The 26,200-nt window shown below is 36.9% G+C and overlaps 1 protein-coding gene across 2 annotated transcripts; it reads right to left on the reverse strand.

Annotated features, from left to right (window-relative positions):
* Positions 8,815 to 18,046, reverse strand: LOC109837045 (cyclin-dependent kinase F-3). 2 transcript variants are annotated; one of them, XM_020405126.1, is made up of 18 exons: positions 17,914 to 18,046; positions 16,366 to 16,751; positions 16,203 to 16,281; positions 14,889 to 14,957; positions 14,704 to 14,793; positions 13,722 to 13,860; positions 13,523 to 13,625; positions 13,359 to 13,411; positions 12,837 to 12,903; positions 11,039 to 11,147; positions 10,880 to 10,945; positions 10,724 to 10,792; positions 10,588 to 10,648; positions 10,402 to 10,506; positions 10,263 to 10,297; positions 10,135 to 10,180; positions 9,288 to 9,372; positions 8,815 to 9,208 (listed from the first exon to the last, which is right to left on the reverse strand). In XM_020405126.1, exons 2-18 carry the CDS (start codon positions 16,371 to 16,373, stop codon positions 9,064 to 9,066), a joined length of 1,329 nt encoding a protein of 442 aa, XP_020260715.1. In that variant the 5' UTR covers positions 16,374 to 16,751; positions 17,914 to 18,046; the 3' UTR covers positions 8,815 to 9,063. The 2 variants fall into 2 exon arrangements, with proteins under 2 accessions (XP_020260715.1, XP_020260716.1); XM_020405127.1 differs by lacking the exons at positions 16,366 to 16,751; positions 17,914 to 18,046 and having other exon boundaries at positions 16,203 to 16,289.

Genomic DNA, 26,200 nt, shown 5'->3' on the forward strand with positions numbered 1-26,200 from the left:
AGCTCAAGCGTTGTGCAAGCGAGCTCAAGATCAGGAGAGGTCGTTGGCGAGTTGCAGGCAAGCTCAAGGCTTGCGTCAGGTGAGCTTGAGGCGATGCAGCTCCGCAGGCGAGCTTGGGGCGATGCAGGCGAGCTCGACGAGGGTAAAGCAGGCAAGGTCGACGCAAAATCCAGGCGAGCTCGAGGTGGCTTGCTAAAAGCGAGGTCGAGTGCGCGCATGGCTGGCGACAGCCTGTCGCTAGGGTTTCCCTATAAAAGGGAAACCCCGAGCACGAGATTGTGCTGCTTCTCCTCCTTCTCGCGTTCTTTCAGTAGCAGCGGAGCTCCTTCTCTCTCCTCTTGTGATTCTCTTCTTTCTCTTTCAGCTCGCGAGATTTTGAGGGAAGAATTCAAAGAAGAGGGAATTTATTGAAAGGGGATTTAAAGAGAGAAGTTATTACTGTAGCTACAGTAGCAAACTTGTATTTATTGAGAGATATCAAGTTTGAGATCTGCTCTTGCATTGTAATTTCTTGTTAATTAATAAGAAATTAATTGTGTGGCTCCCGAGGACGTAGGCAAGTTTGCCAAACCTCGTAAATCTTGGTGTTCTTTTCTTTATATTGTGTTTTTGCTGTTTTAGAGGTTTAGCGTAGCCCCGGATATTCCCCAACAATGGGTATCAGAGCCTGAAACGATTTAGAGGAAGTCGGATTCAAGTGGGAGCGATAGCCGCAAATAAAGGAAATGTGAAATTAGAGAAGTTCGATAGAACAAATTTTGGATTCTGGAAAATACAGATAGATGATTATCTGTATCAAAAAAATTTGTACCAACCCCTTTCGGGGAAGAAGTTGGATTCTATGAAGAAAGATAAGTGGAACCTTCTAGACAGACAAGCCCTCGGAGTTATCAGATTGGCGTTAACTTGTAATGTTGCGTTCAATATTACGAAGGAGAAGACCACGGTGGGTCTTATGACAGCACTTTTAAATATGTATGAGAAGCCATCAGCCGCAAATAAAGTTCATTTGATGAAGCGGTTATTCAATCTGAGAATGGCAGAAGGCGCGTCAGTAGTACAACACCTCAATGAACTTAACACGGTCACAACCCAATTGAGTTCAGTTAAAATTGAGTTTGATGAGGAAATTCGAGTGTTGATACTTTTGTCTTCCCTTCCAGAAAGCTGGAACGCTACAGTCGCGGCTGTGAGTAGCTCATCGGGAAGCAACAAGTTAAAGTTCGATGACGTTCGTGATCTGGTTCTCAGTGAGGAGATCCAACGGAGAGAGTCAGGTGAAGCTACAACCTCTTCAGTATTACATATAGAGTCAAGAGGTAGAAATTCAACCAGAGGAAACGGACGAGGCAAATCAATCTTCAGAGGTAGATCAAAGGACATGATGTCCAAATCCAGGAATCCAAGCAACAGCTTGAAGGCTATCAAGTGTTGGAATTGTGGGAAAACAGGGCACTATAAGAATCAGTGCAAGAGTGTATAGAAGGAGAAGGAGGCGAAGGCAGAGGTGAATGTCACTTCCACCTCAGGAGGAGACGACGCATTGCTATGCTCTTTGGAGAGCAAGGAAGAGTCTTGGGTGTTAGACTCTGGAGCGTTGTTCTATGCTACTTCTCAGAAAGAATTCTTCGAGAAGCATGTTCCCGTAAATCTTAGATATGTATACATTAGTAATGATCAACTGTGTGCTATTATGGGCAAATGTGTAGTGAAAATTAAGTTGAACGGGTCAGTATGGGAGCTGAAGGATGTCAGGCATATTTCCGACCTGAGAAAGAACTTAATATCCGGAAGCCAGTTGGTTGGCGAATGATACACTACGACCTTCCATGGAGATGATTGGAAAATCTCAAAGGGCGCAATGACGATTGCCCGAGACAAGAAGGCTGATACCCTATATATGACAGCACGTACACGTTGTTTAATCTCAGTTACAGCTGGCAATGAGACTTTAAAGTTTTGGCACTAGAGACTCGGTCATATGAATGAGAAGAGGATAAAAATCATGCACACAAAGGGAAAACTCCCAGGAGTATAGTGAGTGGAGATGGACATGTGTGAAGAATGCATACTTAGAAAACAGAAGAGAGTCAGCTTTCAGACAAGTGGCAGAACCCCTAGGAAAGAGAAGCTAGATCTCGTTCACTCAGATGTTTGGAGACCAACCACCACCGCGTCCATTAGTGGGAAATACTACTTCGTGACTTTTATCGATGATCACTCTCGAAAAGTGTGGGTCTACTTTCTGAAGCATAAGTCAGAAGTATTTGAGGCTTTCAGGAGATGAAAAGCCATGGCCGAGAATGAGATCGGTTTGAGAATAAAGAAGCTCAAGACCGACAATGACGGTGAGTATGAAGACACCGGATTTAAGAAGTTATGTTATGAGCACGGGATCAAAATGGAGAGAATCGTGTCTGGCACGCCTCAGCACAATGGTGTAGCTGAGCGGATGAGCAGAATGTTGACAGAGAGAGCCAGAAACATTTGTATACAGTCAGGCATACCAAAGCAGTTCTGGGCAGAAGCAGTCAACGCAACAACTTACTTGATCAACAGAGGTCCATCTGTTCTATTGGAGCACAGAATACCAGAGGAGGTATGATACAGAAAGGAGGTAAAACTCTCGCATCTCAAAGTTTTCGGTTGTGTAGCTTATGTGTATATTAGTGATCAAGACAGGAATAAGCTTGATCCCAAGTCCAAGAAATACACTTTCATTGGCTACGATGAAGATGAGTTCGGCTACCGTATTTGGGACAACAAAAATAAGAAGGTAATTAGGAGCAGAGATGTGATATTCAATGAGAAAGTGATGTACAATGACATGCACAAGACAAATGACTCAGAGAACGAGTCAACATTTGTAGATGCAGATGATGTCCCGAGTAACCTCTCAGAAGAATCTAATGCAGAAGGTCCTTAGCCAGATGAGCATGTTGGACAGAACGGTGCACAGGAGCCCGACGCACAAGCCTCGGTATTGAGAAGATCTTCTTGTCCTTCTATACCCAACAAGAGATATATGAACTATCTGTTACTGACAGATGGAGGGGAGCCTAAAAGCAATAATGAAGCTTGTCAGAGTGGAGATGCGAGCAAGTGAGAGTTTATCATGAAAGATGAGATGAAGTCTCTCATCTCAAACCAGACGTGTGAACTAGCTGAGTTGTCCACGGGTGTAAAACCCCAAAAATTTGAATATTTTGTGATAAATAATAATAAATATGTTATATATTTATAAATAATATATTATAATGTTTGAGTATGCTAGGAATTGGTTTGAGATCAATTCAATGTATATATGTATATATATAAGAGCAAATGCACAATTCAAGCTCGATGTATAAATCTGGAAATTTATGACCAGTGAAAAGATTTTTATATTTTTATCATAGATTTAGTTGGAATTTGGAAAGACTTAAACGACAAAAGTTGTAGGTATCTTCAAGATCTTTCCAACAAGTCTTATATCACCTTATTCCGAGGTCGTACGTGAAAGTTATGGCCAAACTACCGAAGGTCATTTTCCTAGTCAGATTAGGATTCCTGGTTCGGGTCAAACGGGTTTATTTCGGGTTTGCATATATATAAACATGTGTTTTTATAAAAATTAACATCCTTATATCAGAGTTTCAAACCCTAGCAGCCCCTCTTCCTCTCTCTGAATCCCTAGCCCTAAAATTGAGAATTTTGAGAGATTTGTGAAGCAAATATCGACACGAGGGCGAGATCATCAACGTGTAGCAAGGGGAAAACGGCTTGGTTGTACTTCTTTTTGGTTGCTGGTTATTTCAGAGGCTTAGAACGATATCTAAGGCAAGATTATCTTCATCCAAACCCTTCCCCATAGTTAAATAACTAGTTAGATGTTTAATATGATGATGAATATGTGTTTTCATGCTTGAATCTTAACATGATGTGATAAAAGTTAAATTTTTTATGTTAAAACATAAACCAATGCGAGATTAGTAATTTTTTTCTTGCTTTCTATGATAGTATCATGATCATGATCATTAGGATTTTTCATAACTTTATTTATATATGAGAAATTTAAGAGATGTACTAAATAAATATTTTTTGCAGAAAATTGCAGCAATTGTATCATGTTTAACTGAGATTTAGAAATAGAAAATAAACTCCAAATTTAACCAAACTAGTGCCAAATGAAAGACATATGTATCTAGTTTCTAAAACAGAAAACCATTCTTAAAAAGAGTTTGTATAGAGAAAGATATGTTATATTTACTAACAACATATCCTGTAGAAAAACGGATGCACATATATAATGTATAACTGGAGATTTGGGATAACAAATGAACTCAAAATTAAACCAAACTTATGTCATTTGAAAGATATGTGAATCTAGTTTACAAAAAAAAAATCATTTGTAAAAATAGTTTTCTTAGAGAAAGATATGCTTGTTTTTCTAACAGATGCCACGTCTGTTTTTCCTGCTCGTTTTGTGGAGCTATGTTGCGCCGTTTTGAGGTGCGTTCGCGGAGTTTTGAGCCGCTTGATGTTATACGTATAGTCATGAATATGTTATGTTATACATTTAAGAATCCCAATGGGATTATGATGAATTTTGATTTGATCATATTTGAATTAGATATAGTTCATATACATGTTGGATATCGTTGATGAGCACAGCTCAGTACTATATGGGATAGTGCGTCGATATACCAGATATACACGGTTTATACATGAGGTAAATGTCGTTGATGAGCATAGCTCAGTACTATATGGGATAGTGCGTCGACATACCTGAGATACAAAGATTTACATGAGGTGGATATCGTTGATGAGCTCAGTTCAGTACTACATGAGGTAGTGATCGATATTCCATATGTACAGGCCATTGAGTCGGATTTTAGGAGGTTTGATCTAGTCATCCGTCCCGCACTAGGGTGCGATGAGGCTCGTGAGCCGTATTTCTAGGATGCCTATTTGGTAGTCCCTCCCGCACTCATGTTATGCACTGAGATCGCGATGAGACTAATGGGCCGTGTACACAGTTCAGAATACCTACAGGATAGTCCGTTGCACTGAGACAATTACTTGATAGCCTAAGTATGGCAGATGCCGATTTTGAATATGATCTATCATTGAACTATACGACTGAGATATGTTACTTTTGAAAGTATACAAAATTATATGTTAGTATTTTATTCTATCTCTCCAGTGATAGTGGAAGATATTATAAATACAATGTGTTGATATCTTGTTTTTTTTTACTGTCCTTTTTACTTCTTAGTTGGGATCAATGATTAGAGATTCACAACTTGAGACTTATGGTATATACATGAGGGTTTCCTTATTTGGATTATTTCGCTCGACGTACCAGTCTCGTGTTATGGATTTCTAATTATTGGTTTTATTAGATTGTCTTTTCTTAGTTCGGTATTAATGTTTAGATATCTATAATTTGAGACTTATGGTATATACATGAGGGTTTTCTTGCTTGGATTATTTCGCTCGACATACTACGTCTCGTGTTGTAGGTTTCTAAATGTTAATCCCACTTAGATACGGGAAAAATGAATCTAGGTAGACTATGCTTAATAGATAGAGCATCCACTCTATCTAGCAGCCCTTCCCCTGGGGGCGGATGGAGGTAATCTTGCTGTAGCGCTCTGATGCTCTTGTTGTTTTTTTTTTCTTTTAAAAATACCCTTTCAGGTAGCTCGGAGTTCCGGAGAGCCGCGGGATGACGGAGTTCTTGCATAGTCGCCGTCCCGAGAGATTTATTAGAGGCTCTATTGTAGTTTTAAATTTTATTCAGACTTAGAGTTTATTTCCATTTTGTAAAGGCAATGAGCCTTAGTTCGACTTTCCGTTTTGATTCATGTTGAAACATCGTATGTTATTGTAGACTCCAAATGTATTTTAGCTTATTTTCAGTTGAGACATGACCTTTATTTATGAGATATCATTTTTTTTATCATGTCTATTATTGTCGTTCTACTTCTTTGCCTGTTTTGTACCTACGCTTTTATTTGACCCCACTAGAGGATATTACTGTGATTGGTAAAACTTGTTGTTACATAGTATGGGTGCATGACAGGTTTGACATCTCTGGGTTCACCTTGAACTGCAGCCATGAGTGAAAACAGGGGCGTCACAACGGGTAAGAAGGCACTCCATAATAAATGGGTGTACCGGGTAAAAGAGGAGCAGGATGGTTTCAGAAGATATAAAGCTCGGCTAGTTATCAAAGGGTTCCAGCAGAAAAAAGGAATTGACTACACCGATATTTTTGCTCCCGTGAAAAAGCTAAATATTATCATGACAGTGATGAGTATTGTAGCTATTGAAGATCTTCATCTAGAGCAGTTAGACGTGAAGACGGTGTTTCTTCATGGAGATTTAGAAGAGGAGATATACATGCACCAGCCATGAGGTTTCTCAGAAGAAAAGAAGAAGAACATGGTGTGCGGACTCTAGAAGAGCTTGTATGGCCTAAAACAAGCCCCAAGACAGTGGTATAGGAAGTTTGACGGCTTCATGCACAAGGAAGGCTTCCAGAAGTGCAACGCCGACCACTGTTGCTACTTCAAGAGATATCAATCCAGTTATATCATCTTACTGTTGTATGTTGATGATATGTTAGTTGCAGGTACAGATATGGAGAATATCAGGAGTTTGAAGCAGCAGTTGTCAAAGGAGTTTGACATGAAAGACTTGGGTCCAGCAAAGAATATCCTTAGAATGCAAATCACGAGAGATAAGAAGAGAGGTCTCTTGAAGTTATCTCAGATTGAGTATATCAACCGCGTTTTATAGAGATTCATTATGGGCGACGCCAAGCCAGTGAGCACACCCTTGGCCACCTATTTTCGCCTATCAAATGATTAGTCTCGTCAGTCAGATGAAGAAAAATAGTATGACTAAGGTTCTTTACGCCTCAGCCATTGGAAGCTTGATGTACGCAATGGTCTCTACGAGACCAGACATTAGCCATGCAGTGGGAGTGGTCAGCCGGTTTATGTTGAATCCAGGAAAATCTCATTGGGAAACGGTTAAGTGGATTCTGAGGTATCTACGAGGTACCACACTGAATTGTTTGCACTTTGGTAAGGGAGAGGTGGAAGTGCAAGGGTACGTAGATGCATTCTTTAGGGGTGAAGTCGATCACCGAAGAAGCACCACCGGCTATGTATTCACTGTCGGAACTACAGGTGTTAGTTAGATGTCACAGATACAGAAGATTGTCACTCTATCCACTATAGAAGCTGAGTATGTAGAAATGACTGAAACCAGTAAAGAGATGATATGGCTTCAGCGTTTGTTAACAGAGCTGGGATTCAAACAGGAGAAGAATGTTTTGCACAGTGATAGTTAGAGTGCGATTCATTTGGTTAAGAATTCCGCATTTCATTCTTGAATGAAGCATATTGGACTTCGGTACCACTTCATCATATCCCTATTGGAAGATGACGTGTTAAAACTGGAGAAGATTCCAGGAAGCAATAAATCCAACAGATATGTTAACAAAGGCTGTGACCATTTAGAAACTGGAGTTGTGCGTAATTTCAGTTGGCCTTCATGCATAAGTGATGAGGGAGAAGCCACACAGGAGGTGGTGCTTGTTGAGATAGCCTACTGTCAACGGTTTGGTCTTCAAGTGGGAGATTGTTGGATTTGGGTGTGGATCCAAGCCTGTCAGGCGAGCTTGAGAAGATTGTCAGGCGAGCTCGAGGTCGAAGTTCAGGCAAGGTCGAGCTCCTTCAGGCGAGCTTGAGCGTTGTGCAGGTGAGTTCGAGATCAGGCGAGGTCGTCGGCGAGTTGCAGACGAGCTCAAAGCTTGCGTCAGGCGAGCTTGAGGCGACGCAGCTCCACAGGCGAGCTTGGGGCGATGCATGCGAGCTCAACGAGGGTAAAGTAGGCAAGGTTGACGCAAAATCCAGGCGAGCTCAAGGCGGCTTGCTGCAAGCGAGGTCGAGGCGCCCGTAGGTGAGGTCGAGCGCGCGCATGGCTGGCGACAGCCTGTCGCTAGGGTAGCGAGGTCGAGGCGCCCGTAGGTGAGGTCGAGCGCGCGCATGGCTGGCGACAGCCTGTCGCTAGGGTTTCACTATAAAAGGGAAACCCCGAGCATGAGATTGTGCTGCTTCTCCTCCTCCTTCTCGCGTTCTTTCAATGGCGACTGAGCTCCTTCTCTCTCCTCTCGCGATTCTCTTCTTTCTCTTTCAGCTCACGAGATTTTGAGGGAAGAATTCAAAGAAGAGGGAATTTATTGAAAGAGGATTTAAAGAAAGGAGTTATTACTATAGGTACAGTAACAAACTTGTATTTATTAAGAGATCTCAAGTTTGAGATCTGCTCTTGCATTGTAATTTCTTGTTAATTAATAAAAAATTAATTGTGTGGCTCCCGAGTATGTAGGTAAGTTTGCCGAACCTCGTAAATCTTGGTGTACTTTTTTCCATACTGTGTTTTTGTTGTTCTAGGGGTTTAGCATAACCCCGGATATTCCCCAACAGTTCCCTTATTATTCAAATTTTCTTTATCATCTCTAAAGAGAGTTGATACAGAAAAAAACTACAATTCGTACGTATATAGATTATAGGTCTAATTAGCATTATATTTTGAAGAGAGTAAAATAAAGCAACAAAAATGTGCATTTCTTTGCCTGTACCATTTTGGTTAATTTACCATAAGCTTTTCAACAACCACACATAAGACAGATACATGAGCTTTTTTCGATAAATATAACATGGGTAGAGAAACACTATGCTTCTTTCACATAAGGGAGAAAATCCCCCTTCCAAGTCATCACAAAGTAGTCTTCGCATAGATGTAAGATCTTGAAAATAGTGAGGTAAACTTTGCTTTCCATTGACACTTTAAAAACAATAATCTGATATGTACAAAATGTTCTCTTATTCGATGACCCAGTCAATTACTGTTCCTATACAAAAACTAAAAAGTGAAGCAAATGATACCGTAATAATTCACAAGTATGCCAAAATCAGCACTTATTTGGCTATACGTCAATCATTATGGATGTATAAGATGAAGGAAATGATGGATGATTCTCTGTTTTCATGTCAAAAATGTAATTTACTGAAATAAATTGCCCTGTTGGATCGGAGAGGAGAGTGTTATCATCTGCCCAAACAAGCGGCCATCAAACACATTGGGTTGAAGAGCAGGGATGCTGAACGAAGAGGTTTCTGGTACACCAACAGTTGGTCGAGATGCTTGGCTACGGATGAGGAAGAATATGTAAGAAAAATTTATGGCACTTTTAATATGGAAATATGAAGGGAAAAATTTTAAAATACCTGTTCATCATATATGAAGATGATAAGGATGGCATAACTGCTACATCATTCATACGGTGGTCAGTGGACACCAGTGGCCAAAAAACTGAAACAATAGAATTGCCAAAAAAAATCCAGTTAATTTAATCTCAAACAACATGTTTTAAGAGCATCCTATGTAGAAAATTAGTAACTTCGGGCAAAAGGTTAGCAATAGCAATAGAATCAACAAGGATTTTTGGTTTTGCACGTTCCTACGTGAGCCAATATCCTTTAAATTTATCCTTACATGTGCTTGTCGTTTTTGTAAGACGCAGACAAAGTAAAACCTTGAGCTCTCATTTACAAAACTCCCTGACCACCTCTACGAGTTTCAATTTTAACCCCATCGATTTTTGGCATTTTGCCGTACTAGACCCCCTCAAATCTTCATATTTTTAACTAGATCCCAAAAATCTTCATACTAGTTCGAAATGGGGTTGTCCTTAAGACAACTTAATGGAATTGGAGTCTAATTTAAAAGTACAAAGATTTGGGGTCTAATATAGAATAAGCAAATATTTGGGTGCCTAGTATAACAAAGCCCTCGATTTTTTCCCCATGTTCATAATAAAATTCTACAAATTATTGCTACGTGTCTAAAATCATAAAGCCTATACCAAAGGAAAAACAATCAGGAAACCTAAGACAGCAAGGGTCAATTTGAAATTTCCTGAAACCTAGACACCTGAGTTAATGCACTAAACAACTACTGAGTTCATCAATCATGGGTAAAGGATCCTTTAACATGAACTAGAAACCATAGCGATAAAAAAATTTAAATTAAAAAAAAAGATCATAGCTGAAAGAATAGAGATAATAACAAAACCTGGTTGTCCAGAATGATGCTGATACCCAGAGCAAAACAGAAGTTCCTGCATATCAATTGGCTAAAATGATCAGCTTTCATAGCACAGCACATAGTTATGCATGCATAAAATACACTACTTCGCGCACCTCTCTGGAATTTTTAGTCGCGTGGTTTGCTACATCTGCACATAAGAGGATTATTATTCAGAAACATGAATCAACTGTCATATAATACTCTTATCAGTTATCACATATGTTAATGTCATACATATAGAAATAATGTTACCTAAACCAGATCTACTAGGCTTGACTGCCAGTGTCAAACCAAGAAAGCAATCATCTGATTCAGCTCCAAAATCCCACAAGTTCAATTCAAGTTTTGGCTTTACATCTGTCACCAATATGCAAATTAACGTTATATCTGGATATTTATAACCATGATTTATATAGCTGCTGTAGATTTGCGACTCACTAGTTCGTTTTCTCTTCGAGGCAAAAGGATCATGGAGAGGAGAAGGTACCCATGACCTTACCTGGGACATGCATAAGTTGGTGAGAGCTATATATTGTAAAAATAATTAACAAAGAAACTTGAGATAGGCAATTACATGGAAAAAGGGATGTTGCAATGCCTGCTCTGCTGTTGGCCTCTTCAGTGGGTCCCAGGCACAGAGTTTCTAATTACATAGTATCATTAGAACAAAACAAAAAATAAATTAAATCAATGACATAATCATAAAGAACCAGGGAATCTAAAAGCACACCAGGATCAGATCAATTGCTTCCAAGCTAGCATTGGGGATAATGTTCGAGAGATTTGCTGAAGGAATCTGATAGAAGAAAGAATGAGAATAAGTCGACGTAAAAAAACAAAAACAAAGGGGGAGGAAATCCATATACTGAAAGTGAACATCTCTTTCTACCTGAAAGAATCTAAAATTGACAGACCGAGGAAGATTCATCCCTTCAGGCCAAATACAGCTATCAGGGGTCCCCAAAACATTGCAGATTTTGTATATTTGATCTGTTTCACTGAAACAACAGTTGCAAATCAGTTTACATCTCAGACAAACGCTAGCCTGAAGCTAAAACTTATAAATGTGCCTAAGGTATGTTAAAATGTTATACCAATAGAAGAACATTGTATGAAGAATGTGACAGGTAATCAAACAAAGTGCAAGAAGCATTAACAGATAAGAATAAACTTATAAACACACGTGCATTAAGATGCGTGCAGCCGTGCACAAACACAATCAGATCAGACAAACAGAATGAGTGAAAAACCAAATATTGGAATGCTAGGCATCTCTACTACAACCGAGAGCCCATCATAGCTAGCCTCTCACATGTCACCCACTGAAGCCCGGGCAAATGTTTAAAAGAAGAAAAAGAAACAACGAGTTTTGGAGAAGTGTGCAGAGGAATGGCACAAGTGGTAAAGGCTTTATATTTTAATCCGAGATTTTTCATGAATGGGATACCTGTATTCACTAGTCCTAAACGACATCTATACATTACGCCTCCACATTTTACATTATGCACGTGCAAATCTGCAAACTAGTTTCTCAAATAAACTCCTCTACATTAGTGTTTTGTAGGATGTTTAAAATTATTATGACATGAAAATCATTGAATCTCTACAAAATAAAGATTTTCCTTCATTGCCTGCAAATCTGCACCATAGAGATGAGGGATGGCAGCAGGAGATGGCAACAAATAAGAATACAAAAGTTTGGGAACAAAGAGAGAAAGGAAAAGCAATAATTTTTTTTCCTTTTTTGGATCACTCCTTTGACATCACATCACACCAATCTCAATTATAATTTGGCCTCGTGACTGGATCAATGGCTTCACACCAACTAAGGTTACACCGCATCAAAGACACATCAAAAATTTTTACAAAATCTACAGAAATCACAACTTTTTGATAAACATCGTCAAACTGTTATAGGTTTACAAAATTTAGTTACCTAGGAACTAATCCTTGATAAGAAATTATTCTAACCATTCTCAAAATAAAAATTTCCAGTATTTTAGGTTATTAAAATATATTCCTAGATAAATTAAGATTCCTAACTAATAATCGTTCTTTTATAGATAAGGCTACAATAGACTTTCTACTGACATTAAAATTTTAATCCTGAAAAAGTTTAGGTCATTTCTTTCTTTTTCTTATTTCTTCATCTTCTTCTCTTTCTTTGTGATTCTCCGAAAGAAAGTCATCACAACATCACATGGTCTTACAAAAATTCCTCAAAAATGAGTCATGACTTATCAGACATTGCAAACAACAACTAATCATGCAAGGAAAACATCACATCTTTAACAGCTCGAGGAAAGAAAAAAAGACAAAAAACAATAGAAGTCTTAAACTATGCATAACCTCCAAGTGTCTATGCTTTCATTTTATTTTCGCATATAAATGAGTCATAAGATAATTCCCTGTATGATATAAATTAGTTTTCAGCCCTCACATATCTCTACCACACTAAAAGTTATTTATTTGAACTGCACATGCATTTGCAAGTGGCGGAAAGCTGGTATGTAGTATTTAAATAGCAAAAAAACAACCAACAATCAAACAACAGACAAGTAATCACAATTTTAGGTAGCAAAAAAAAGTGCAGATATTTGCTTATTCTATTACATGTAGATCACCAATCCAGCTGGCCTTGTGAGAATTGTATATTATTTTCTATTTGCTTAAACGATGTTTTTTACCTTTCACCAGGGAAAAGTGGAGAGTGTGTAAAAAGCTCAGCTAGTATAGCCCCAACAGCCCACATGTCTGTAAAATAGTCAAATGGTCAGCGATTGTTTCATGAAAAGAATTTTTTATTCTAGATAAGAACCACAACAGCTCATGACCCTTTTATTCCAAGTCATTAACAAGAATGCTTTGAGACAATAATCAAGTCTCTTGATAAATTGAAAATGAATTCTATTATCAAATTTATGATACCCAGAACACAAAATAGGAATGACTTTATCCAATTTGTGCTAGCATTAATTCGATATGGTTGAATCCCTGCAATCAAATTTATGAAATATGATATGCAGCAAAATAATCAGAAGATTCTTGAATTCATAAGGCATAGTTTACATTATTTAGCCATGATCTCTAAGGTATAAATTCTAAAGAGCCTAGTCATGATTTAATAGTGAACAATCATATGTTGCTTAAGACAATAACTTCACTCGCCCTTTAGGGGAAGAGTAGAAGAGATCACAAAAGTAGCATACCAATTGCAGGTGTGTAGAATGAAAATTGCAGTAACACCTCTGGAGCTCGATACCTTGTAAACAAAACACTGTGTCAGACATGCCTCAGGAACTAAACAAACAAATCTAACCAATAAGATAATATACATGAAATGAAACCCCATGCAGCAGTTAAGGCAACTCACCATCTTGTTGAGACATACTCCGTATAGGGAGGCATTGACATTACCTCTCTTGCTAATCCAAAATCGGCAATTTTAATGACATCATTTGTCACCAGCAAATTTTCTACACAAGCAACAAAAATTTCTCCCATGTGAGTATAGCTATTTTGTTGGTAATTTATAGACGAGTGACAAATGACAGAAGTATGATCCAGCAAACCTGGCTTCATGTCCCGGTGAAAGTATCCATTTTTATGCATATGCGCAAGTCCTTGCAAAACTTGAGACATAAAGCTCCTTATCTCTGCCTCTGTAAATCCATTTTGCCGATCTTTCATTACTTGATATAGATTGCATTCCTATAAATATAAATCAAGAAAAAACATGAGATTCACCATGAGATCTCCAGCTATAAGATCGAAAATCTAACCCTTAAGCATGAGGGACACTGACTGAACTACCCCGCTATTTGAGGATCTACCCGTGTTTCTTAAAGTACATCTAATAATTGGTGTAACTTGTTAGCATATATAAATCAATAAGAAAAATTACTAAGGAAATCATCTATCCAGTCACTCACAAGAAAATTTGGCTTGTTTAAAAACCCTATCCTTCGTTCCAACTTCAAATGAGGTAGTGGGAGTTACTAGCAATAAATTTTAGCCAGCTAAGTAAGTAAACTACTGAATAGAAAGTTTGAACTTCTTTCTGTTAAACATCACCATTGTCTCATGTAGCTTTTCTCCCGATTAATCCATGATGATGCTACACCTTTCCATCTATTATGTTTAAGGCCTTCCTCACTAGTCATACGTTCTGATCTTTCCTTTCTTCTTCCATTGCATCCAACCACTCTATAGGACTTCAAAAGTGCATTCATTTTTCAGAAGTGTAGTTTTCACCTTACAGTCAAGATATTTACGACCTTTCCTTTCTTCTTCCATTGCATCCAACCACTCTATAGGACATCAAAAATGCCTTCATTTTCAACAGAGAACATCTTATTGTGGAAGCTCTCAAAATAAGGAATACTTTTTGTGTATCTTCATGGGTTCATAGATCAACATAGTAGAAAGTTAAATTCTCTTCCAGATACCAAGTTAAATTCTCTTCCAGATACCATTATGCAAAGAAAAATCATATACATACTGCTACATTGTATAAGGAAAAAAAATTCAAAATTTAGAATTGACAGTACTTACCATGTGCTCAAAAATGAAAAATAGCTCATTGTTCTCCCTGATAACCTCCTTCAACTTGACAATATTTGGATGGTTTAATTTACGAAGAGACTGCAAAATGGAACAAGATGTTGGTGGCTCAATTAGAAATGAGTATAAATGTTCGACACATCAGTTGCTCGTCAATTAGAAGAACGAAGAGATACCTTAACCTCCCTGAGATTCATGCACTCCTCCCAAAAGTAGAATTTTCTCTTCATTTTCTTGACAGCAACCTGAAATAAAGTCAGAATTAGGTGCTAAGAGGAATCAGCTTCATTATAATATATCTAAACATGCTAAACATGTACAGTTGCAGTTTTTGCATGCAACGAAAAAAAAGAAAAAAAAGAAACAAATAATGCATATGATGTAGAATATCGGTATAGATACATTCTTAGAGCATCTCCAACCATAAAACTCAAAATGGTGTAGTTTTTACATCAAGTTGGTGTAGTTTTTACACCAAATCACTATTCCATCTCCAACCCATTACACCAAATGTTACATCAAAAAGAATATTCCTTTTATTATTCTTATCTTTTAACATTTTTTGAAATTTAAAATATTTAACAAATTATTTAATTATATAATTATATAATACATATAATTAATTATAATAATATATTTTATGAATAAAATAAAAATATAAAAATTAAATACTAAATCAAATTAAAATATTACTTTCATAACTTCAACTAAAGATTACACTTAACATCACAAAAGAAAACATCACACTTGCAAGCAAAAAAAATAAAAATAAAAGGCATTACATTTAACATAAAATAAAACACAAAGACACAGTCCATATTGATAAAATTCTAAGTCTCCAAATTAGTATATTCATCCCACAAATGATCAATTAATGCATCTCGAAGTGCAATATGAGCTTCTTTATACTTTATGTTCAATGTTCTATTTGGTTCTAGTATTATGAAATTTTAAGCGTTTGGATTAAACTATCTATTTTTTCCCATTGTTGAATTTTATTTTAATAATTATTTTATACTCTAATTTTATTATAATAGTTCATAGCAAAATAATTAAAAATAATTAAAGCTACAATGTCATATTTTGATCATGAATTAAAAGAGAAACATTAAAAACCATCAACAAAATAATAAACAAAAAAAAAGTTACTGCACCAAAGCTACAGTGCTGCGCCAAATCTGGCGCAGCACTGTAGCTCTCCCCCAAAATGACGCTGAGAATGGAGTTCGGTTGGAGGATGCGCCAAATCTGGCGCAGCACTGTAGCTCTCCCCCAAAATGACGCTGAGAATGGAGTTCGGTTGGAGGATGATTTGGTGAATTTTTTGCGTCAAAATAGCCCCCCAAAATGACGCTGAGAATGGAGTTCGGTTGGAGGATGATTTGGTGAATTTTTTGCGTCAAAATAGCAGTTTAGCTACCGGTTGGAGATGCTCTTAGTACTAACAAGATATTTGAATCATGTCTCCAAAGTATAAATTCAGTACTTACCATCTCATTCGTTTCCAGATTGACTGCCCTATAAACACTCCCGCAAGTTCCATCTCCAATCTCCTTCATAAGTCTATATCTACACATCAATGATGGCGTAAAATATAGTTACCCAACAAAGCATGATATCTAGATATAATAGATTTAGTAATCATGTACTCACTTCTCCATCGTCGGATTTGTACAAGAAAGATTTCCCCTATTTTCACTTCACTGGCAAAGAATTTCTAACATAAGCCTTTACACTGGCTGTACAGTGCCTTTCACTAACTTGGATGTAGCTAAAGGGCAGCACATGAACTATGAAATTAAGAAAAACTGTACTTTCATGATATGAGTGATTAAACATCACCCAGAACATTATCGACATTCTTAGTACAGCCTCACGGAGCTGCCTTCGAGTACCATCATCTCTGTGCTACAAGTTGAGCAGGTACCACTTCTTGTGAAACTTTAGATTTATTTGAACATCAACACACTGGGTGCAGGTGAAATTTGCCTCCATTTACCAGTAATACGTCCCAGATGTCACAAACTGAACTGGGTGAGCTGCAATTAAAAAAAACGACATTTATCAAAGACAAAATCCATAATTACCAACATATGTTTTCACCTTATCTGGTCTGCTTTAATTATAGGTATTGATTTTACATATAAATTCCCTCAAGCTACTAATTAACTCAGAGCAACTAAAGAATACAACAAGAGATAATTAAAGCCAATCAAATCTTGTTACTCCTATCTCGTGCTAAGCCCTTTCCATGTTTTTCCCCGGCTTGCACAGAAGGTTTTTACGGTAATTCTTCGCCATCTCAATTAAACAAGGGTCATACAAAATACAACCAAAACCTCGTAACACATACCTAAGTACCATCAATATAAAAATTTCAGAAACCACGTTAGTATTTTAAGGCACCACAAGCCAATTTCAGAATTACAGTTCGTCATAACCTCATGAAGATCCATATGCAAACTAAATGAAGCATCTCATAGCATATGACCTTACTCTTGCGGCCTTGCCACTATAGAGCCTAATTCAAGACCAGGGTCAAATATCACCCGCCTAATAAATTCCCTAAATTAAATTCACCAGATATCACATATATTTAGTTAAATCCAAACCAACATCTGCCTCAAAAATCATAACGTTGATAGCTCCAAAACCATCACACTGCTTAATTTTGTAAGAAACCTGATTTCAGCTTTTAGCATGTATACAAAATCTAAAATAAAGATATTACAAAACCGATTTTACTGGGACCATTAATATTAGGTACATGAGAATTTGAAGAGAATGATCTTAATAGGAAATCCCTAATATAATATTTCACATTAGAGGATCCCAAACATCAAAACAACAGTTTTCGAGTAAAAACTGAGCAAGCACAAAAAACTGAAAAAACGAATAACCCTACAAAGAAAAATAATGTAATTAAAAGATGCAATTTTCATTGAAATATAGCGAAATACTGGAGAGGAATACAAAAGTTAATCCCTCTCCTGCTTCTTTTGACAATCCTTGATACTGGGAACATATCCAACTAAACTTGTCATCCCCAAAATTTTCTACAAAAAGATTATGTAAAACATTCAGAATTCATAAATTGATAAAGGGGACATTGCGATCGATTCAGAGAGCTTGATCGCATCAATGCTATTCGAATCCAATACACAGCCCAAACAAATTGTGAGAGAAAGGAAGAGAGCTTACCATTGATGAGAGCGAACATAAAGGGATCGCTAAAGTTTTGATCTTGGAAAAGATGTGATCTTTGAAGAATTTCGTTCTAAAGAGAGAGAGAAAGAGGAAGAATCGAGGAGAGAGAAGAAAATTTCGATGGAGAGGGTTATATAAGGGGGAGGAGGAGTTATTATATATTAATTTAATAATTCTTCAAATGCCCCCGTTTTAGTTCAAAATAACGAAAATGAACCTTTGATGTTCATCATTATCGAGGACGATTAGCAGTATTGCGGTGCGGTAATCATTTTACCCGATCTGCAAAGACGATCCGACCCGATCAAATTGTGCTTTTAAGACCCGGAAGTTTTTAAGCTTAGCCATAGGATAAGCTCACAAATAATAAGTAAATCCAATAAATCCATTTTTTGCACACAGAGGTGTATTTATGTATAGGGAATAATGAATATAAATTGTCTTCTCATTTAATTAAATGTGTTACCAAGAAATTAAAAGTGATAAGATAGGTACTTCTCGATGCGATTAGCAGGGTGCGTATTGTCACATGTTTATTTTTTTATAATTCATTTAGTAAAAATATTCTATCACTTCACACATGTGAGAGTGCTTGAAGTTGCTAATTGTTGGATCCAAAAGGGGATAGCTTCTAAGAATCTTGTAAGTTTTGATATGACAGGTATGGTGAAATAATTTGTGTGATAGTGAGTAAGTGGGAACTATACACTTGGGCACTCTCATCACTTGTTGAATTTTGTGTTTTAAGTTGAATAAAAGCTCTTCATTAGATTGTTAATCATAAGTATAAGTTTGGAAAAATCTTTTCATGATTAATACTACCCTTAACTTTTTTTTGAATATTACATTGTTATCCTAATCTATTTTAATTATCCTATCTTCATTGAATTGGTAATTAAATAATTTTTCCTATTCATAATGATATTTAACATGTTATTGGATAAAGGAGATACGTTTGATATAATTCAAATCATTTACTTATTTCAGTTCGCAGAGAAATCTAAAAAAATATATGCTAGCTAGAACCTAAAAATTTTGGGACTTTGTAAAAGATATCCTCCAAGTATTTTATATTGTAAAAGCACCCCTACAAATTCAAAATTTATTAAAACACCTTAAAAATTATAAATTTTACTTATTTCAATTTAGTGAGAAATTTGAAAAACATATCCTAGCTAGAAACTAAAAGTTTTTTTTACTTTGGAGAAAATATCTTGTAAGATTTGAAAATTACAAAAACACCACAAAAAATTTAAAATTTGTAAAAACACCTAATTTCAAACATATAAACACACTAAATGTTGTGCGCGGTGGAAGCATCGAAGCGACACGAACAATCCAAGAGATAAATCATAACTAATAAGCCAAACACAATACCACAGCAAGACAACGAGTTTAACGTGGTTCGGCAAGTTGCCTACGTCCACGGGGCAAGGAGAAGAGAGTTCTTACTATTAGAAATCAAGAGAATACAAATAAAATTACAAATCTCACCGATCAAACCCTAAAACAAAGCTCTAGATCTCTCACAAATCTCCCACAATTGGATGCAGCAATCCTCTCTCAAAAACTGCTCAAAAACGTCCTTATATTAACCCTAACTAATCAGTATTAGAGTTATATACTAACTCAAAACGAAACGGGTTGAAAACCCAAAGCCCAGCCCAAACTCATCTGTGGTCGACCGCGCAGGTATAGCGGTCGACCGCGGCGGGCGACCGAACACTCCCGACAGAGAGTAAAATTGGTTACAGGAAACTCACGGTCAACCGCGACGGTCGACCGAACCAAACGACAGATCCAAAAAATCCTACAGGGTCCACGCGGTAGACCGTGGCGGTCGACCGCCTTCAACTCCCAGCTCTTTCTGACCCTTGTGCACGTTCGCGGTCGATCGTCGCTGACTCGCGGTCGATCGCCAGTCTGCCTGACAATTTTTTCTGACTGGTTCTTCATCGCGTTCGTCATTTCTTCAATTCTCCACCTTGGCGAATGTTTCTATCAAAACTGAGCCGACACCAAATCATCCAAAAGTCCCACTTGTTGCGTCCAAGACGTCATGGAAACACCCCACGACAACGGACTTAATCCACAGCAAGTCGGGAAACCAAACATGAGCTGAAACGATTCCCCCCCCCATCTGAATCAAATTGGCTGCATCGAAAGACTGCCTACGTATCCTCTTGCGCAATGAATCAAGCCGAACGTAGTTCATCAAATGGCCTCCAAAGGCCTCAATCCACTAGAAGAGTTCGTAACCCTTCTCTAACATCACGATCAAGTCTACGGCAAATAGCACATCCAATGGCCCCAAACTGAAACAATTCAAACATCTCTACCTGAGATGAACCAATGGCCATATCCAGACTCCATCTATCAACTATACTCGAATCAATCAACCTATCATCTGCATCCAAATCAACATGATTCCCAATCTATATCATATCAGCTGGAATCCCAAATGATATAGTATGATCTGAAGTATGTGGAGTAATCTCCACCCAACGTCGAGTAGCATCACTCTCCACCCGTTGTGATGTCCTAATAATCTGATCATCATTCTCCACCTGTTGAGATCCAAACGTGACATAACTACTCAGAACAAAGTCAGAAGTCAATACCTGATAATCAAACACGTCTCTGAATCCTAAATGTGCTATCAGATCAAATCTTATATCCACGATGTGACCAAGTGTTGGGTAGCCAAACATCTGACGCAACCCAAAATCTAAAATAGCTCTACCATATCCAAAATCTCTACAAGCAGCAGTCGACAACCTATGCATAAGATGACCCAAATATGTCGTAGCCTACACACCAATGTCAATGCTCGACATCAAATGTCTATCCTCCTACAGAAAGGAACAGCTCCCCAAATCTACCATCTCATCATGTCGCCTCAAAGTTTCCACACCAATGAAATGTCTCCAATTATCTTGAGCTAGGCACAAACGCAAGAAAGAACCCCTACCATAAACAGAACGTCGGGTTACCCTTTTGCCAACACACTTCCTCCATCTGTTCCAGGCTTCTAGGACTTCACACCAACGGGACTTGGTTGCAACCCACCAATTCTTAGAACAATCCCTAACTGTGGAAACCACACACCTATTACCTCCCAATGATGCTTTCTTAGAAGACCCCAAATACCTGACTGAACAGCTCCTAAAAGACCCTTCGATCGATGGATAGAAGTGTCAAACTCCACATCGGTCTTCTTGCTCATACCAATAGGTTCACAAGACTTTAACCTGCAGGTCAAAACGCTCCTCAACAACCTATGCACGGTATTACCAATCAAATAACCCAGCATCAAACAACATCACGGTCTAGCCGAATCTGATAAAGTCATCAGCTCCTTATCAATCATCGTGCTTCTGAGCAAATAATACAAATTATTCCTTCTGACGCCCTTCATCACAATCATGGACCCCAATGTGACCTTCAAGCGTGCGTCCACCAAGATCACCCTATAGCATGTTGCCTCCAAAGCTCCAAGTGAAATGATGTTCATCTTTAATTGTGGAACAAACCTTACATTATCCAACTCTCGCATCATCCTGTCACTCATCCTAATTCGAACAGTACCAATACTACCAATAGAGCATGCATGTCCCTTACCCATGAGCACGCATCCTCTCTTTCCAACTCCTGAAAGCTGGAGAACAAATCCCTCCTAGGACAAACGTGGTAAGAAGCACCTGAATCCAACATTCACTCCGTAGAGTCAGCATCACAAAATGATGGTAGTGCAGATAACGAATAGCCTGAAGAATTCGAATCCGAATTGTTACCACTAGTCTTGATAACATTCACCTCTGAAGCTTGTACAGCTTTCCCCTTATTCTTCTCAGCTCGATCTAACTTTGGGCATTTAGCTTTCCAATATCCATCCTCTTTACAAAAAGCACACTGATTCCTATGAATCTCACGATGTGCACCTCTAGACTGTGACCTCTTGCTTCGGTTTGAACCACGACTTTGAACTACTAATGCATCTCCCGATGCCTTTTTAAACTCAACTTATAATTCACCAACGCTGAGGTCACCTCCTTGTAACTAACAGTAGTTCTTCCATTAATCATAGTAAGAACAAAGGTATCATAATCATCCTCAGGTAACGAACACAAAAGTAGCATCGTCTTGTCTTCATCCTCAACCATAATATCCACATTGGCCATATCTGAAAGTAGCTTCATGAAGTTGTTAACATGCTCCCTGATGGAAACTCCCCTCTTCATCTTGAACTGATAAAACCTCTTCTTCAAGCGAAGCCGATTCTTAATGCTCTTAGTAAGATACTTTTCATTGAGTGTTTCCCACATCTTCTTCGTTGACGTTTCATTCATCACATTATAAATAAGATCCGGCGTCAAGTATGACCGAATAACTCCACACGCCCTACTATTCATCTTCTTCCAAACCCATATCAGCAGGTTTCTCTTGCAATTCACGAGTCTCTTCCAAGTTTTGAGCGTCTAATGCATCCATCACCTGGCACCTCCACAAACCGAAATTAATCTTATCATCAAACTTTAGAACATCGATCTTCATGCTATTGATGCTCAAACTATGTATTGTCTTCGTAAGAGACGATCCCGATGTGCTTGTTTCACCCATGTTATCAATCTAACTCTTCATATAGGAATACTTCACTGAATCCTTCGAACAAGACTAAAGCTCTGATACCAATTGCTGTGTGCGGTGGAAGCTTCGAAGCGACATGAAAAATTCAAGAGATAAATCACAACTAATAAGCCAAACACAATACAACAACAAGACAACGAGTTTAACATGGTTCGGCAAGTTGTCTACATCCACGGGGCAATGAGAGAGGTGTTCTTACTATTAGAAATCAACAGAATACAAATAGAGCTACAAATCTCACCGATCAAACCCTAAAACATAGCTTTAGATCTCTCACAAATCTCCCACAATTGGATGTAGCGATCCTCTCTTAAAGACTGCTCAAAAACGTCCTTACATTAACCCTAACTAATCAGGATTAGAGTTATATACTAACTCAAAATGAAACAGGTTGAAAACCCAAAGCCCAGCCCAAACTCATCTGCAGTCGACCGCGACGGTCGACCGAACACCCCCGACAGAGAATAATTTGGCTACAGGAAACTCATGGTCGATCGCGGCGGTCGACCAAACCTAACGATAGAATCAAAAAATCCTACAGGGTCCACGCGGTCGACCGTGACGGACGACCGCCTTCAGCTCCCAGCTCTTCCTGACCCTTGTGCACGTTCGCGGTCGACCGCCGCTGACTCGCGGTCGACTGTTAGTCTGTCTGACAATTTTTTCTAGTTGGTTCTTCGTCGCGTTCGTCATTTCTTCACTAAAAACCTACAAATAACACAAACAAACCCAAAAAAATTATAGAATTTGTAATAAACACTCTAAACTTTTTACAAATTGCAAATTAAATCCCTCAAAATTATAAAATTTATAAAAATGCTGATAATTTCAAACCTAACAGTATATTAAATATATAGGAATTGTAAATATCCCCTACATAATTTATAATTTATAGAAAAATTCCTTAAAGTTTTGAAAATTACAAATAAAAACTTAAAATTTAAATTTTACAAAAAAACACCCTGAGAATTGCAAACTCATTAGTAAATTGAAAACAAAGGAATTATAAATACTCTATAAATAATTTACAATATGTAGAAATGACCTATAAGTTTAAAAAGTTACAAAAAACCCCTAAACTTCATAATTTTCAAAAAACACTATGAGAATTTCTAACCTATAGACACTAAAATAAATATACAAACTTACTAACAACCCCTAAAAATTAAAAATTTATAAAAAATATCATACTTTCTTTAAAAGTATAGGTTTAGGAAATACTTTTCATGGTTAATATTAGCCATAACTTTTTGGAAAAGAACGTAATTAATTAAAAATCTATTAAATTTAAAATTTATAAAAAACACCCTTAAAGTTTAGTACATTGCAAATTACCCCTCCAAAGTTTAAATTTTTTTAATATTTTTTTATAATTCCTTATTTTAATGTAATGTTTAATAGTTTTGTATATTTATAATTAGGGTGTTTTTTATAATGTTTCAAACTTTGAGGTTATTTCTTTTGTAGTTTTTTAAATTTTTATTGTGTTTTTAGTGTAATGCATAGATTCATTAATTAATAATGATAATGAAGAGTAAGTTATTCTTAAGATGGATTAGGCTATAGATAGGTGCACATCACTCTTCCTAATCAATATAGTTTATATATATAAATATTTTCAGACAATCTATATAGTGGTTAAAAGGATTTTGACTTTAATGTACTATTTTTTATAAATTATATTTAATGTGAACCTACCATATAATTTTGACTATAGTCATCATAATTTTAATATGTTTGATTGATTGCCTAAATAAGTATATAGACCATAGATTACTTTACTTTCTCACATGAACTAATATTTGGTGCTTAATAATTTAAATTATTAATTTTAAATTTAATATAAAGAGAAGCTCTAATAACATCTATTTATTTACCTGCAGAATTATACAATCTCAATTCCTATTTTTTGTTTAGGATTTATTCCATAGTTACGTGTATCAAATTAGTAACTATAACGTAAAGTTAACCCAATTTTGTGGAGCCCAACTACTGGCTACAAGCATCGCACACACACGCGCGCACACACACACACACTATATATATATATATATATATATAATTTATTAAAAAGGGTCATATAATTTTATATAATAAAATTGATTTAATATTGAATAGTAGTATCGTTGTAATAATATTGTTATTAGGAAAATTTCTTCATGAACCAGTATGATCTTTACAATATATAAGCTATGCACTCTAAATTCTTGTATGTTTCATAGAGCCAAAATTTTTTAATACAAACCTCTAACATTTTGCTCTCGCAACAACAAAATCCACTTAGCAGATGTGGATATTCTAGATGAGTTATATGTCATATATACAATACAATTGCCCTAGACAAGTAAGTTATAATAGTATTTTTTTTATTTAAATCATTTGGAGCAAGATATGATAGGGACCTTGCATCAAAGAACAAAGGAATTTTTATATTTAGAGTATATGGGGAAATATATCATAATCTCTCTGTTCTAATTTCGCAAGAAAATAATTCTTCATTCTTTCAATTTTATTTCTATGATACGGAGAATGCTGAACCATATATTGATGATATTATTCTTTGTAATATTTTTCAAAGAATAAAAGTTAATCAATCCTTCTAGTATAAGTGTTGCTCCTCGAACTACTTCTTTATAATATTTTTAAGGTGTTTGTAATTTACAATTTTACTTCGGTTTGGTAAAAGTTTATCAAAGTTTTACTTCCATTAAACCCACAAAAAACTTTGTTTTCTTTTTTATCTTTATTCTACTTTTATCAATTTAAATAGTTATGACATTCAACCACGTGCATTGCACGTGCGTCTCAACTAGTGCTGTGAAATAAACGAGAAGATTACTTGGAGGAAAACTTAATTTGAATCCTAAACACTAGTAATTTTTAAACAAGGTAATAATTAAGGGTTTGGACCCTCTATATTATAAAAAAGTAGTGAAGAGATACATACTTTTAATCATAATCATCAATTGTGTTAATAGATAATTACAATTCATTATGAGCTTAATACTTACCGTACCTCGTGAATTACACTTATTTCTTTTCACAGTCAAGAAGAATAATTACAATTATTCACTAAATAATTAGCAATTGAGATTAATATAGCGAACTCATTGCTGCTTTTTTCCCGTAACGGAGACCAACGTGTAACCGGAAATTAGACTGTTGTATATTCGTGGCAATTTCTGCTAATCGATCCTCTGAGGGAGGACATTTTGGTCATTCTAGTCTGAGCTTGGAACGGGTTCCTCCTTGGAAACTTTGGGGAGAAGTTGGTTCGCACCCACTCCGCAACAGCTCTGCACCGCAACCGCTCGGTTAACCCTGCGAGGTCCGCCGTGTGGGGGGAGGGGACCACCATGCAATTTATTATTTAATTAGTTCATCTAAAAGCAATTCCTTCTTTATTGCAAAGAGAAACTTTATTGCAAATCTTATCTTGATCGGTTTGTTTTTAAATCTTTGACACGTAGAGTTGAAATTTTGACCTCTTCTGCAATTCAATTTTAGCTACGAGGACCAACTTGCCCCTTGGAATGGGATAAATAATAGAATTGTTTTAGCCTGACACAAATCGGATGTGGCCTACGAAAAGCTAGAGAGAGCTACGATTCTACGAATCAAAACTGGGACCATT

Source organism: Asparagus officinalis, chromosome 4 (genome assembly GCF_001876935.1).
Source record: "Asparagus officinalis chromosome 4, Aspof.V1, whole genome shotgun sequence".
Taxonomy (NCBI): domain Eukaryota; kingdom Viridiplantae; phylum Streptophyta; class Magnoliopsida; order Asparagales; family Asparagaceae; genus Asparagus; species Asparagus officinalis.

Coding starts and splice junctions, on each gene's coding strand:
- LOC109837045 (XM_020405126.1), bottom strand. Junction 14,958..16,202: donor ATCTGGAAACGAATGAGATG/GTAAGTACTGAA, acceptor ACTTTATTTCAG/GTTGCTGTCAAGAAAATGAA. Junction 13,861..14,703: donor TTTTCATTTTTGAGCACATG/GTAAGTACTGTC, acceptor TTATATTTATAG/GAATGCAATCTATATCAAGT.